We start from the raw sequence: 13132 nt of genomic DNA on the forward strand, positions 1-13132 counted from the left end.
TTACTGTTATGATCCGGAAACCAAAAGACAGTCTGCTCAGTGGGTGTTTCCTTCCGAAGAGTTGCCAACTAAAGTGAAGAGAGGTCGAAGTTTTGGAAAAAAGATGGTGGCCTCGTTCTTCGGAAAGACAGGTCATTACGCGACAGTTGTCTTAGAGGATCAGAAAACGGTTAATGCAGAGTGGTAGACTAACAACTGTTTGCCACTTGTCTTGGAAAAAGTTCGAGAGAAACGACCTCGCAGCAGGATCCTCCTTCATCACGACAATGCCTCGTCGCACACCGCCAGGCAAACGATCGACTATTTGGCGACCTCAGACGTGGAATTACTGGGTCACCCGCCGTATAGCCCCGACCTCGCACCCTGCGATTTTTATTTATTCCCGAAAATAAAAGAAAAACTTCGAGGAAAATATTTTATGGACGCCGAAGAAGCAGTGGCTGCGTTTCAAAACGCCGTCGAAGAGACCCCTAAGGCCGAGTGGGCAAGGTGCTTTTCTCAATGGTTCCATCGAATGCAGCGATGTATTGATGTAAATGGACGCTATTTTGAAAAGTTATAATAAAACTAATAACTTGCTAGAATGCTTAGTTTTTGATTTTCTAAGAACTTTCAGTTTGACCCTCGTAAACATATATCGAGACAAAATCCTCCTTTGTATTTTTTAAAAAGTATGACTTCTTCATGTTGATCTGTCACGCTTGATTTATTCGAATATGGCGTTTATACGACCGACAGCATAATGACTTTGTTAAGAGTCCGTCACTGTCCGAGAAGTAGGAGCGATGATGGTCCTTTACAGCGCGGCCTTATAAGGATTTATCGTACGGTGACACGAACACGCACGAACATGAACGGGCTTGATTTGACAAGTATCGACAGTGCGGCTGTCCACGGCATACCCGTCGATAAGTCAATTACTTATCCGTAAAAATTCTTATCATCACGCCGATATACAGGGTATATAAAAATAAGTGAGAAAGCTTAAAAAAGGATGCTAAAAGAATGAATGTTAAGCTCGTTTGCCAGGAATAAAATTTAAAAGCTTTTAGGTATACAAACTTTTTAAAATAGGTGAAATCCAATTAACCTTTATAAAGTGCTTATTCTGAAATATACAACATTATTTTCTTTGCATTAATAAGTATTGGCAGTAAAAACTTACAGGGCCCGACAGTAAACAAAATCATTTTAACACGTAGTAATCGGAATTTAGAAAACGTAGTCAACTATCTTTTGTCTCAGATAGATTATCTACTACACTACATTATCTAGTGAGACAAAAAATAGTGTGCCATACATTAATTGCTAGTAAACGAGCTGTATACTCACCTCTTTAAAGTCTTTACACCTATTTCCAATGACCCTGTATGTGTACTAGATGGCCCTCGCCTGCTTTGCGAACTTAATGAATGTCCCCTCAAACGTTAATCTTACCTTGCAGATATAATTTCATAAAATGCGCTTATCTGACCACTCGGAAATAACGAATATTCCTAATAAATTTCAAGTCTTCTTCTACAAAAATATAGATTTACTCACTAGTCCAATTAGGTTCCTAAATAAACAGAATAACTACAATATTTAGTCTAAATTATTCACGTTAAATAATATTTACTCTTGAATGTATTAAAATGAATATGTATATCCAGCCGATGATGCATGTATATTTATTTTGTTTTATTATAACACAAAATAAACACTAAACATTAATGGACATTAATTTGAAATTTGAATGAGTTGCATGATCTGCCATTAATAGTTCTTTATTTTAACATAATATAATAAAAAAGCAATCCTCTGTAATTGGAGTCATTTTAATATTTTTATGATTAATTTTAAAAATATGCTCTGATATTACTTTAAAGTAAATTCCATGAATATTATGCAATATTTCGTTTACAGTTACTGATACAGAATGTACTAGATATGAAACAATTTCAAATAAATACTATTCTTTTAATAGCTGTTCTGCAATTTGAAAGGTGAAATAAAAGGCAAGCGGGTGATATAACCATTTATTTCAATAAATTGTTATATTAAGTTCGTTTGCAACACCATGGTAGTAAGGTTTACATCGACATAAGTGAGTAGCAATATAGTAAACATTATTTTTTATTTTATTTTTTTTTATTATTTTTGTCATGTATTACTCGTATAAACGTACATTCGTTACATTTACTTAAATAAAACAATGTATCAGTCCTTCTTCATAATTTTATTTAAATAATACGGTTATACAAAGAAAATAAATTAAAAGCCAGATTTAAAATCAATCTTTCGTTGGTAATATAAAAATTCTAAACAGACTCATTATAATGGATAATAACCGTGGAAGGCGCGCACAGCAGTAAGCCGGCAACGCACAAGTCTATAAAAAGCGGCTTTATAATATAAAAGTGGGAGATGGCTCCCGCACCTAACATCACGCCGCGAGGGGCTTTTAAAACTATTATACACTTATAGAAAATCACAAAATGTAAGCGGAAATAATAGGAATCTTGCGTAGCCTACGCAATCACGTCGGGGAGCAGAGCGTTGTCAGCGGGCGGAGGGCTGGGCGGCGGCTTGATAGGCGCAGACCCGTTCGCTAGTCCATTCTGTCGAACCTCGTCCTTCTTCGGCAACTCCACTTTCTTGGGGCCGGTTTTTGCAGCAGCGCTCTTTGCGCTTGTTGGGGCCTATCAGAGTATTTATGGGTATTAATTTGCTTTAGAAAAGTGACTAAAACTATGTAACAAAGAAGTAAATAATTTTAAGGAAAATTTTATTTCACACCATAATGACCACAGATAGAAAACAATAAAAAAATTGAATTAAAGGCAAACACATACTAAAACTATAAGAATAATCATCATCATATCAGCCAATAAACATCCACTGTAAGACAAAAGCCTCCCAGAAAGATCGCGACTTCTCGCGACCTTAACTATGTCCTGGGTTAGTGGAGCCTGCCTATTTGAGAACGTTTATAATAATAAACACTTATAATTAACTAAAAATATTTGGAGGTACAAATTGATGGGCCATGTTTTAGTGATAAGAATCAACCAATGGGCGAAACACTAATTTCCAATCATGACCCTGCAAAGTGTCACTGGTCGATCTGTGGAAACAAGATGTATGTGTATGTTTGCCTAGTCTAGTGTAGTATAATGGGGTGTGTACCAATAGTATGATTCACATAAGTAATAAAATGTGTGTATAGTGATAGCGACCATCAGTGAGCTATGAGCAATACAGATGTTTCCAGTCAATTAGGTGGCTTGGTGGAATGAAGAAGTTTATCAAGTATACATAGGCATATAACAAGTAGCCAAGTGAAGCAGTCTACAGAAATCCATGTGAAGTATCCATATTTGACAAGTATTTGCTTTAAAAAAAACCACTTGTGTCAACTTACAGAACTAAAAGATTAATAAATAACTATATTTAAAATGTATTCCACATCCTAACAAAGAAGTTATCTATGAAACATTTACCTTGGCTGGGGCAGTCCTCGGAGGCGCTGCCTTAGCAGTGATGCGCTTGTTAGCAAGATCCTTGCTCTGTTTGTCCAGTGGTGCCTTTGCAGCCATCCGCGGAGCAGCTGCCCTGAAAATTTTAATTAATATTTTAAATATATATATTTTATTGCTATTTTAAGTTTGTAAAGACATACTCAAATTAAACAATTAAAAGTTATAAACCTATGTTAATTTAGGTAATTCCAAAAGCAGACATTAACTTTTTTTCTAGTATGAAATAGAAGAACTAATGAAATCATTGTACTAATCAAACATTCTATCTTGTAATTGAAATTAATTCATCTGTTCAACTAACAACTAATATATTCAATCAGAAAAGTAGATTATGAGTTGCGAGAATTGCGCTGATATTTTAAAAATCAAAAGATCCATTGAATGCACCAGTCTGTCACTATAAACTTACTTTGCGGGCGCTACGTTGGAGGCAGGCGGTGCGGCCGTGGATCTCGGCGCAGGCTTAGGTGCTGGTTTGGCGGCTGGTAGGCGCGCTGTTAATGCGGGTTTTGGTGCTGGTTTTGCAGCGGACTTGACATCACCGTTAGCCAGTGCTTTTGGAGTGGTCGTTTTCGGTTTAATGTCTTTCGGCTTCGCTGCGGTCGGGGCAGCAGTGGTAGTGGTGGCGGGACGAGCAGCAGCTGGCCGCGGCGTAGGTCGAGGAGCTGAAGGTTTCGCCGCTGCTGTGCTAGTTTTGGATGCAGTGGTTGCTGGTTTCGCGCTTGTTGGTTTTGCTGGTAAACGCGCTGTAGCAGTGCGTGCCGGCGCGGCCTTAGCTACCGCTGGCGCCTCCTTTACTGGCGCCGGTGATGGTTTAGTCGTAGGTTTGGAAACAGGCGTTAAAGTTTTAGACAATGGTGTAGTAGGTTTGGAAGCTGGTTTTGTCGCAGGTGTAGACTTAGCGCTTAGAGACGTTCTCGCGGCGGCCGGCTTTGAGGCAGCCGGTGTCTTCGCGGCTGGTGAAGCCGGTCCTGTTTTCTTGGCAGCAGATGCTGGAGTTCGGGGAGTTGGAGTCGATTTAGGAACGGTTTTCGGTGTTTTTGCTGTGGGTGTCGTAGGTGATTTCTTTGTAGCTGGAGTCTTAGCTTTCGTAGTAGCTGTCGCGGCAGTGATAGCCGCCGCCCCTGCGGTGACCGCCGCCGCCGCCGCCAGCGCGCCCGCATCACCGGCCATAGGCGTTTCACTTAGTGGCGGGATGTCAAGCGTAGCTGGTAACATTTGAAGAGACTTAACAGCAGGAGTTGGAGGAGGAGTCCCGACAGCTGGTTCCATGGCATCATCTTGTTGAATCTCGCTAGTTACTGGAACGCAGATTTCTTGTGCGCGAGATTCAGGGATGCCAATGTCGATATCAGTAACGAGTTCGTTTCGGGTTATTGGTAAATCTACACGCTCGTCAGGTACTATGTCGGGCGTTGGACCCGAAGAAGCTTCAAGAAGCATTGCCTCTGAATGTGCTACACTGTCTAATTTCACTGGTTCTTCAACCGTATCTTGTGTAACTGGTGGAGTTAGTCTTAATTCACATACAAAGTCTGCTACCGTATCTTTCATATCTAAATGCCGGACATCTTCTGTAATAGTCTCCACAGGAGCCGGAGACGGCGAAGGAGCCGGGGATGCCACTACTGGTGCAGGAGATATGCTGACATTCGGAGACTCTGCTATATTTATTGTTTCTGTTGGATATTCAGATACATCATGTGACTGAACAGGTGAAGTATTTTCTAGTTGGGGTAATGACTCAACTGATTGAACTTCATTAATTTGTGAGTGTAATTCGGGTTCTAATTGTGCTTCAGTCAATGAAGTAGTTTCATTAAGTTGTATTGGTTCTATGGGTTGTGACAATTCTTCTGGAATAGGAGATTTATGTTCTGGTAGTAATTCTTGAGGTAAAGGAGATTCCACTACTTGGACATCATCAATTGGAAGTGTAGATTCACTTATAATAGACTCTGTTGGTAAAGGAGAGGTTTGTGGAGAAGAAGGTTCTACTAGCAACGGAGATTTAGGAATAAGCTCATCAGTGGGCAAAGGCGACTCTCTGGGCTGCGATAATTCCGTGGGCAATGGTGATTCACTAATCAATGTATCTTTATTGACTTCCAATGTCTCTGTTGGGACTAAATTGTCTGCAATTATTGTCTCTTCCATTAATGCTTTATCTGTAGGTAATGGTGACTCACTGAGTACTGTTGCATAGTTAGTCACAATTTCCTTTTCGATTATTGCTTCCTTGGGTAAAGATGAATCTGATACCATTGAATTGTCAGTAGGCAAAGGAGAAACTACACAAGAATCAGGTTTAACCGACAAAGCAGCATCACAAAGTAGAGCATCAGGTACATGTGACTCTACAGGAAGCGGAGATTCAACAAGTAAGGGTGTATCTACTTGAACATGTAAATCACTTGGCATACTGGATTCACAAGGCAAATCGTCTTCAACGCACTGCATTTCCTGAGGAACAGGTGATTCAGAAGGCACTGGAGATTCTCTGGGAAGGGGAACCTCAGCAGGTATGGGGGATAAAGTTACTATATCTTGTGGCACTGGCGATGTCTGTATAACTACTAAATCTGCAGGAATAGGTGATTGTGACGGCAATGGTGATCTTGATTCAAATTCTACTGTTTCATCAGTAGGAATAGGAGACTTTGTTTCCAAGATTGGCGATGACGGAATTTCTTTCAAAATTGGCAATGGTGATTCACTAGGAAGTGGCGATGGAACTGGTGACGCAGATGGTAATGTAGATTTTGGAACAATATTATCCTGATCATCTACAGACACCAATTCAACTTCAGGTGTTTCCTTCACATCACCACTATCTTTCATATCATCTTCATCATCCTCAATATTATCCATTTTATCTAAAATAACATTATCTTTGATTTCCGAAATATCATCAAGATTTTGGGCATTATCTTCAAAATTTATAGACTGAACTTGTTCTTTTTCACTAGGTATGTGATGCATAACTGCTTGTGTTTGATCAATTATTGCAGATTCTAAAGATAGAACAGGCTCATTAATAGTTTCAGAGTGATCAAGGTCATCAGTTGTTTCTACAGTGGCTTCATTGATTTCTTTTGACTGAGTATCACTTTCCAATTCTATTTCTTTTTCTTGTTCTAAATCATCTTTAATATCAGCTTCAATATAATCTGTTTGTGAATCAGCAATTGGGGATTCGTCAAATTTACTTTCTATGTCTTGAGATATCTCATCTTCTGGTGTAATAACTCTTATATCTTTATCACTCTCAGATCGATCTTGTAAATCATCATTTGTGAAACCTAACTCAGAACTCTTTCCATCAGGTATTTCAGGAATTTGTTCAAATAATAACTTGTGAGATTCTGGAGTATCAGTCTGTAATACATCTTGTGGAATGTTTGTGCATTCAAATTCAACATTAGAATAAGATTGCATATTGTTCGTATTGTCAATGTTATAATCCATGGAATTATCTAAGTTAGTAATATTACCAACAACATTATCTGCTCGATCTTCAAATTTCAATATATCATTGTTTGGTTCTTGAATATCTTCTTGATCTAGTAAAGAAATTTTTTGTTCTGGAGGAACATTTTCCTTATCATTTTGAATTGGGGTGTCATAAGCCCCATTAGGTTGAATATCTTCATCATCACTATCAGGTAGTGGCTGGACTGCATTGAGATCTATATGACCTTCAATTTTAGTAAACCTTTCACAAGTGTCATCATCTTTTTCCTGATAAAAACTCATACTCATTGGATCTCTTTCCTTATTTTTAAGTCTTTCAAATAACTCATCATCTCCATCATCAAATGGGTTTGTTTCATGAGCTTGGAATATCTACAATACAAAATAAGGAATTGTTATAATTAATTAAACATAAAAGGAATTTTTGATTAAATTATTAAACTCAATAGAAACATTTTAAAGTAATAAAAACATGCATACCTGTACATCACAATAATCTGTTGTATCTTTCTGTATTCTTTCAAATTCCTGTATTAGACTAGTATCTTTGATTTTATCAGGCTCAACATTAACATTGAATCCAAATCCTAAACTGTCCATATCACATTTACCATTGCCATTAATATGCTCTGTTGCACCGTCCATTGAAATGTTCTAAAATAATATAATTTTTTTTATTATACAAAAATACATTTTAGAAAATAAAATAATAATGATATTGATTTATTTTAGAATTTAGACAAAACTTATATAAAACTTAATACATTATTGAAAAAATTCAATGAAACTCATCTTAAGTATGATATATGAATAAAGTGAAATAAAGTGCTTACATGATGACCATTCAAGTGATCTGAATTGTCCAAGTTAACTAATTCAGCTGGCCTGATGACTGCTTCGGTTTGGAACTGGGCTACATCAGGCAGTTCAATATCATCCATAGGTAGCGGTTTACGTGGTGACTCCGCCAACAACACATCTGATCCTGCTACGCCCCCCGGTACAAATACTGGGGCATCTGGATTAAGTGGTGAACTATTCATGTCTACTGAACTACTTTCCCAAGCAGACTGAAATGACAAAATAATAAAATTATGTATAATTTTTTTTTAATTTTTGTGTATTCTTTCCATAAGAAAACAAATCAATGGCCAATTTCTTTTAATAAAGTTTTATTTGGTGTAACTTGGTTTTGTTTCTAACACTAATTTTAACTATTTTAACCTAATGGTACTATCAAAATTGTTTTTTTTTGTACAACCAAACTTGTAACTTTAGGAATCTTAAATTTGATACATTCAACATTTTTGTCTTAAACTAAATAGATATTACTTAAAACATGCATAGTATACTACCAAATTGAATTCAAATTTAATTTCTACATTCTTTTACACGAAGAGATGACGAGTTTAAAGATGAAAATCAACCTCGGAATTTATAAAGTAGAGGGGACAAATTGAAAGAAGGATCGAAACACCTGAATACATAATTAACAATTTATCGCCGAGAAAGATAACCACAATTAGCGTGCATCGTTTAGGAAATTTAGCGGAAATAGAGATCACGTTTAATATGAAGCTTGGTTTAGGGCGGTTCGCTTACGTTGTCTTGACAGGGTGTGTCGGAGCGTGGCGGATCGTCGGCCTCCTCGCTCGGATTCTGCTCGTCGGGTTCGGGCTCTCCTTCACCTTTGTAATAATTCCACTCGTCCTCGGAGTCTTCGCCGCTCTCAGCTACATTATCCACCAAGACGCCGTCGACGTGGCCCTCCTCCACTGTGTACCAAAATAAAACTTCAACCACAACTTAGGTGTTTCAATTGCACACACCTGGCGGCAACGTGACTTTTATATTGTACCCCCAGCTTTACGCCATCAACAGGTGACACACCCTCGCATAAATTAAAAATAAGTAGTTTTATAAACCACGTGAAGCGACAAAAACAAAACTACAAGCATCAGTATCGAAGTAACGCTTCTTTGCGCACGAAAGAATGTAGCTAGTTTTTAACAACAATATTTACCGGTCGCAAATTCAAACTGGCGAATACTTAATGGACGCCATTTCGAGTCCGGCTAGAGACACGCCCGAGATTCACAAATACTAAGTATAGCGATAAAAATACGTAATTATATATGCGGCCCCTTCGGGAATCCTTTGCCGGCCGGCCAAGGAGGGATGCGCCTTCGAGCGAACGTTCTATTTCCAGAACACCGCTTCGCATGAATCAACACAAAAATAACCTTTCAGTTTGGTATGTAAAAAAATAAACATTATCTGTCACCTCACATACCGTAAACGAAATATTCACAGCACAAATTACAATCTTCACGACCGGTGAAAAAATATACGTAGTGTTTAAAGTAGACAAAAGATTCGGCCACAAAAGTACAGCGACACCAAATAACACAGACCTCACGAACGTTCAATGAGCGACTGCGAGTGAGACGAGCGGGACGGGACGGGAGGAGAAGGCGAACGCGACGTACGGCACGCGGCGCGGGGAGAGTGGGCATGCAGTCACCTCAGGCATCGGGGATGGCGTGTTACTACATAATAATTTTACTGGATAATATAGAGATCGATTAATAGATCCAGGATCCACTTCAGCTACTTATTCTTAAAAACGACTTCGACAATTTAATTTTTAATAATTTAATAAAAAAAATTATAAAAAGTATGCTAAAATTTATCTATTATAATTACTCGGGACAAATGAAAATTTAGGAAAAAAAAAAGTATTGTATACTAACAACGATCTATTCTGCTAGCCTATCTTTTCTAAAGGAATAAAAGAATCTAGAGATGTACAATAAATGATTAGTTAATTATGATTACGATATACCTAAATATAATGAACCGTTATTTAACTGTTAAAAATTAACTTTTCGTGAATACACCGAAATTATTTTACGCACGCAGGGACTAGGAGGTTTGTTTATGAAGGCCATTTAGAGTTAGCGCATATCTCGCTTAGCGCTTTGGCACCACATTTATTTTCGTCTAGCTATAATCTATTTTATTAAAAGAACTGGAAGAAAATAAAGAACACATACAATAAGTAGTGTAATAGGGGCCTGTTTATAATAATAAAACTAAAAAAGCTTTTTTTCGCTTCGGATTTCACATTAGAGTATTAGGTAAAATTATGATTATTACAATAATATTTTTGTAGAATAATTAATATGGCATTTTAATATTATGTTTAAATCTAACTTCTTATCGCGATATATGCATTTACGTTCATAGTATCATTGAATTTCTTATTTTACGAACTGTGTTATTATACATTCTTTACCTTTCTAATTATAATTATTACGTATTAATGCTGACTGTTAAAATAAAACTGTACAAACATGCGTGTTATTAAGACATTTGTCAGCTATTTGTTCTATTTTTTAGCTATTTTTACTTTTCTGCTTCATAATTTTTTTTATTACAGCAGCAATACGAAACAATTGTACTTATTTAATAGTAATCTAGACGTTGAGATTTAATAGTAATCTAGAAATGGTATACATAAAACTTAGATACATAAAGAATTTAAAATTAAGTGACATTACTGTAGTTAAAAATAATTAAAAAAGTTAGGCGATCAAATCGGCAACGCAGTGAATAGTCGCCCTCGTCGCAAGGCATACGTCACCCCTAAAGATATCTATGGGCATAATCGCCACACGCCTGGCGTTGGTGATTGTAGTGTGGAATTATGGTACGCAGAGGACGTTGCTGCCCATCCTCTGAAAACTTATTTAAGACCAGTGGTAATTCTATTAAATTAATACACGGAGTGTGAAGTAAATAAGTTTGCATCCCGGGAACCGAACCCGCGACCTATGATTGCAAGTCGAATCCTCAACCGCTGAGCTACCACTGCTCTGAGGAGAATATGTACAAAATATATTTATTTTTAACAACTTTATGTTATTTCCGTATACTAGATATTACGTAATAATATATGTGTAAGCATTTCTACCGGATTTAGTTTTCACTAACATACGAACAGAATGCTCAAGATTAAATCGCATCATGACTAAGTAAATGTTATAGAGGCTGTATAATATAAATAAGAACTGTAATTCGTTCGTTCTTCTCCGGATTTGCTCCAGTTTTAAAGGTTTCTACTCGACCATTACATGGTTGTACGTTTTCTAATACCACATTGTAACTTGGGCCATATTAAAAATAACACCATGACGACGTTTCTTAAATGAAACGTGATTAAAACAACTGAACAAAATCAAAAAAATCGATTTTTTTATTTCTTTAATTATAATTGGTAAATGTAGTAACCGACAGTATACACGAATTCACATAAGGTGTAAAGTTGTTAACAAAATGGTCGGGTAAGAGAACAAGAATTTGTAATAACGTGGACTTAACATCATTAAAATTTAATATGATAAAATCATGACCATCAATTCGTCAGCCATAGAACGTCTACTACTAGAAATACATCTTCCCCATAGATGTCAAATAGGACCGGTTGGAAGCTGCTTGCATCCAGGGTCGTCACAACACCGCCTAAAGGTCCGTGGTCCCTACTCCATAACCTTAAGGCCTCAGCGGCCATTTATCCTATTCGTTAACTTGCCTTACTTTCATTCGTTAACTGTTAAATATCTATAGTTTGTGTAAGATAGACGTCCAGTACAAGTTATACGTCTCCCCCAAAATTGTCACAATAAGCGGTTATGCGCTGCACGCACCTTGTCACATCCTGCGACCTCGATTGCGTCGTCATTCCACCTGCTGCAGGGCCTACCACGCCCTCGCGTTTTTCAGTTTTACCTTATATTAATAATCACTTCCAAAAGTACCCTCACTTACAGAAAATAAGATTTTAACTTAAATATTATTGTTTATTGAGAACAACACGGCAAATCATAAAAAACAGGTGAAAGCGCCGTAGAAATTTTATGATTCCTGTAAAATAACTTTAAATATAAAAATAAAAAGTAAATACAAAAGAAGTGAAAATTACTACGAAAGTCAACGTTACCAGCATGTGCAGGCGGAGTGGGCGGCGCAGGTTCGTGATGGTGCAAGTCGGCATCGGCATCGTCGACGTCGTCTGCATCCACTGCTGTCTCAGGGCCAAAGTCCTCGCTGTCACTGTCCGAGATGCCGTTGTCGGCCTCGGCGTCCGCTTCGCAGTCGTCGATGCCCATCGGCACAGCTTCCGGCTTACGCCCATCCGCCTCAGTGCCGAACCGAGGCGCGTTCGACAGCGCGTTGTCCAGCCTTCACGAACACGTAATAAATATAAATAATTAAAATCTATAGAAGACACAGGCCTTTCGTAGTCCAATTGAAGAAGTAAATCAAATTATCTATTTTTATTCGATTTTATTTGTAAACCTTCATCAATGACATAATAAACAACGATTACAAAATATTTTTTCTATTTCTCTCATTGCAAAGCTTTAGCAATAATCAGATTGTTTAATTTTATTGCGGCGTACGTATATTTTGGGTTTGGTCAAATCCTTACAAAATCTTATTATGTAGTTTAGAATGACGTCCTGTTTAACAACGTGGCCAGTTGTTCTAAATAACTGTGTTTTTTAAAAAGTGTTTTAACCTCTTCAAAACAAAGTTACCTCTATTTATCTCGCAATTTTTTCTTTGCATAAAAATTTTTCTGACCATTCTTATGTCTTATCGAAAATATAAAAAAAATCCATTAGCCGAATAGATAGAACCAATCTCAAGTTTGCGCTTAGCAATATATTGGGTGAATCATATTATATGTATACACATAGAGTACCATATATAATGCGGTAGCAGTTAGGACCGAAAGATTCCCTAGAGGCGACCACAGGCTGACGACGGCTAGGCTGGGCTTCCACCTGGGTGGACCTACAACATAGTCAACGTCGCGGAAGGTCGTTGGATACGGGCACCGCAAGCCTGGTCATCGTGGCGACCTTCGAGGAAGAGCAACGCTTCGCAGTGAGCCTCTATCGGCGATATGATGATCACTTAATAAAATAATATTGAATACAATAACCGAAATTTAATCCAGACGTTAAAACCATACAACTTTCGTCGGTTGAAAAAAGCGCATTTCCCCAAACTGTCTGACCGCGTTCAATAGCGCAGCTGTTACGTGTCCGCTAAATAGTGATATATAT

At 37.6% G+C, this 13132-nt stretch overlaps 1 protein-coding gene across 1 annotated transcript in view; it reads right to left on the bottom strand.

Annotated features, from left to right (window-relative positions):
- Positions 1-2037: 2037 nt before the first annotated feature.
- Positions 2038-13132, bottom strand: part of LOC137930634 (uncharacterized) — a 115093-nt gene continuing 103998 nt past the window's right edge. The window contains exons 9-15 of the mRNA XM_068773943.1: positions 11998-12239; positions 8598-8770; positions 7829-8065; positions 7476-7649; positions 3931-7367; positions 3483-3594; positions 2038-2681 (exon numbers count right to left, since the gene is read on the bottom strand). Coding sequence (XP_068630044.1) covers positions 2511-2681; positions 3483-3594; positions 3931-7367; positions 7476-7649; positions 7829-8065; positions 8598-8770; positions 11998-12239 — 4546 coding nt within the window. The 3' untranslated portion in view covers positions 2038-2510. The remainder of the gene's footprint in view (positions 2682-3482; positions 3595-3930; positions 7368-7475; positions 7650-7828; positions 8066-8597; positions 8771-11997; positions 12240-13132) is intronic.

Source organism: Battus philenor, unplaced genomic scaffold (assembly GCF_028537555.1).
Source record: "Battus philenor isolate CCGP_79_NKW_IND1 unplaced genomic scaffold, ilBatPhil1.0.hap1 SCAF_6, whole genome shotgun sequence".
Classification (NCBI taxonomy): Eukaryota; Metazoa; Arthropoda; class Insecta; order Lepidoptera; family Papilionidae; genus Battus; species Battus philenor.